A 2,586-nucleotide genomic window follows, 5' to 3' on the forward strand; every position below is an offset into this window, starting at 1 on the left:
TCTTTGAACCTGGGGACTGTGTCCCAAGGAATATTCCTGGAATCTAGACCCATGTTTCACACAACATGCGGTTAATAAATGAAAGCTTTAGTCACTAAGCTTTTATTTTTCACTATATTCTACAGAGCTAAATTATGGTAAATGTCAATCTTCAGACCACAGTTGACACAGGGTTTCATAAAGGTCATTTATGAACAAATCTTCCATCCTTCTCCCACATTTTACTAGTTATTTAACTTCCCACGGCAGCCTATTTCAATGTTATAAATTCTATACCAGCTCACAGAGTATGATGGAACAACTTCACTTTATAACATTAGGAAAACTATTACACTAATCCTCAATGACAGAAAGAAAAGGAAAAAAGACTTCAATCATATTTTAAACATATTGTGATCCTCAACAGCTTTATAAAATCAATACAACTTTACAATATCCAAAGCAAACACTATTTTGCAGTTAATTAGCATTGACCAAAAATACCAAATATAGTGCTCCTCCCACCCCAATCCGAGTTGTTTTCTACTCAGGACTCAAGTTAGCTACTCCTTGGGGTACTTTTAACTCTCTTTCCCACATCCCCAGGGTCTGCCTCAGATTTCCCTAGGGGGCAGAATGAACCCTAGCACCTGAATGGAGGATAGCCTCAACTTCTGCATCATCGTCTGAATCCCAATCATAATTACATGGCCAGTCCTTGGAGCATCGGTTACGAACTCTTGCCACAAAATGCATGACTTTCAGCTTGCTCGATTCCACATGTGCTCGAGGGCCCCAGAAGAACTCATACTCAATGGGACTGCTGCCGGGCACTGGCTTATAAATCAGGTACCTTCTGCGAACAAACTCTTCTGTGACTATCTTCTTTGGATCTCCAAAGATGCTGTGCTGCTGCCCAGGCTGCATCCCCAACTTCCCCAGCACTTTCCAGACCAGGGCTTCTTTAGCGCTGTTGCCCATAATGAAGATAAGAGCTAATACGGACATCAGGAGACTTTTCTTGGTGCCCTGAAAATTGCTCCGGACCACTGAAGACTTTTGCCCTTGAGCAGTGCTGGAGGCTTCTTCAGGGGGAGTAGAGGTCTTCTCCAGAGTGCTCAGATCTTCCTTTGGGCCGCTCAGGTTGTCTTCAAGGGTGCATGGGACCACAGAGGCGGCCAACAGGGTCTTAGAGGCCTCTGAAGCCTGAATCTTGCGATTATTGCGGTTTTCTTCTTCTGCAGCCCTTGCATTATGGCGATGCCGGCTCTTTTGTCCCCGAGGCATGTCTACCGCTAGGGGGTCCTACAGAAGGATGCCTGTAGCCTCTGCACAAAGCAACTCTCTCTGATTTAAGAAGCTGCTGTGGCTGAAGTCACCAACGTCAACGTCTTTGTAGTAACAAACCAGACCTTCTCAGTTACAAAGCTTGTTCTCACGCAACCCGATTTCGCTAGTAGCCAGCAACAGCACCTAACAGCGGATGCAAGCCAGAGAGAGCTCAGCAGAATCAGCCCCGCCTCTCTTGACACGCACTAGCCAAACACCATAGAGGAAGTGAGCTGGTCCACCACTGGGATTTCCGCTGGCTAGTTGGAAAAGCGGCAGGTACCTGCAGGGGATGACAGCTAGGAAGTGGTAGGGGTGGGATATTCCTGTTTAAAAAGAAAAGCTTAGGCTTGCTTTATTCTTCAGTCTGTCCAAGATGGGCTCTGGGGGCTTGGGAAGGAGTCTCTACACCTTTCCTAGAGAAGGCCGGCTGTGCTTCTGGGATGGGATGGGGGAGGGTACATTCTTGGAAAGAATCAGCTGTCCCCAGCGCTGCTTTCCTGTCTTGGGTTTCATAGCTTATTCATTCACTCTCCCTGTTTTCAGAAGGCATTTTTTATGTGTTTACTAATCATTCCGGCTCGTCAAGGACCTGAATAATACTGTTATGGCCAAAAGGCTGGATGAAGTGAGGATATGGGACTGCAAAAGCAAGCGGGGTGAAGGAGGCTTTAAAGTGCTATATATTGAGGGGGTTACTGAGCAGGGCTGTAACAGGATCCTGTTTGCATTTGAACAGCCTCATGACCATCTCCGGGAAGACTACATAGGAAGTGATCAGAATGAAAACACAAAGAATGAAAGTGAGCTTAAAGCTGTTGCCATGGGGATGGACACTGAAAGGCATTTTAAGGGTGATCATTGAAGGGCTTTATAGACTGACTGAAGAAGGGAAATGGGGAGGTGTGATGAACTGTGGGTTGTCTCCAAGGTTTCTAGGCTCCAGCCTTCCTGGACACCTGATTTATTTTGCTTCTTTCAGAGCATGCTCTGAAACTTAACTCCTTGCTTCTGCTCACTGTTTGCTATGCCTGAAGTACCTTTCCTCCCTTCCCCGGTTATTTAAATTCCATCTTCCTGCTCACAGGCATTTTCCTCTCTGAAGCTTGTCTCAAAGGGTAATGAGTATTTTTTTTTTCTTCCTTGAAGGAGGCGCTACAACTAACACTGTGTATCTTTCCTATGCCATTCAAAATTTTAGCTTAAGCAAGCCACTTCATCTCTCTGAGTCTGTTTTCTTATCTGTAAAGAGGAACTAATTGAAGTACTAGCCTCAGA

The 2,586-nt window shown here is 45.4% G+C and overlaps 1 protein-coding gene across 1 annotated transcript; it reads right to left on the bottom strand.

Annotated features, from left to right (window-relative positions):
• Positions 1-473: 473 nt before the first annotated feature.
• On the bottom strand, positions 474-1,266 carry MAGEH1 (MAGE family member H1). Its single transcript, XM_003803506.3, has one exon. The coding sequence runs from the start codon at positions 1,264-1,266 to the stop codon at positions 604-606; it is 663 nt and encodes a 220-aa protein (XP_003803554.1). The 3' UTR covers positions 474-603.
• Positions 1,267-2,586: the final 1,320 nt, after the last annotated feature.

This window comes from Otolemur garnettii, unplaced genomic scaffold, assembly GCF_000181295.1.
Source record: "Otolemur garnettii isolate 467f Iridium unplaced genomic scaffold, OtoGar3 scaffold00318, whole genome shotgun sequence".
Lineage (NCBI taxonomy): Eukaryota > Metazoa > Chordata > Mammalia > Primates > Galagidae > Otolemur > Otolemur garnettii.

Excerpts from the sequence above, each read along its gene's own strand:
- MAGEH1 (XM_003803506.3), bottom strand. The coding sequence starts at position 1,266 with ATGCCTCGGGGACAAAAGAGCCGGCATCGCCATAATGCAAGGGCTGCA.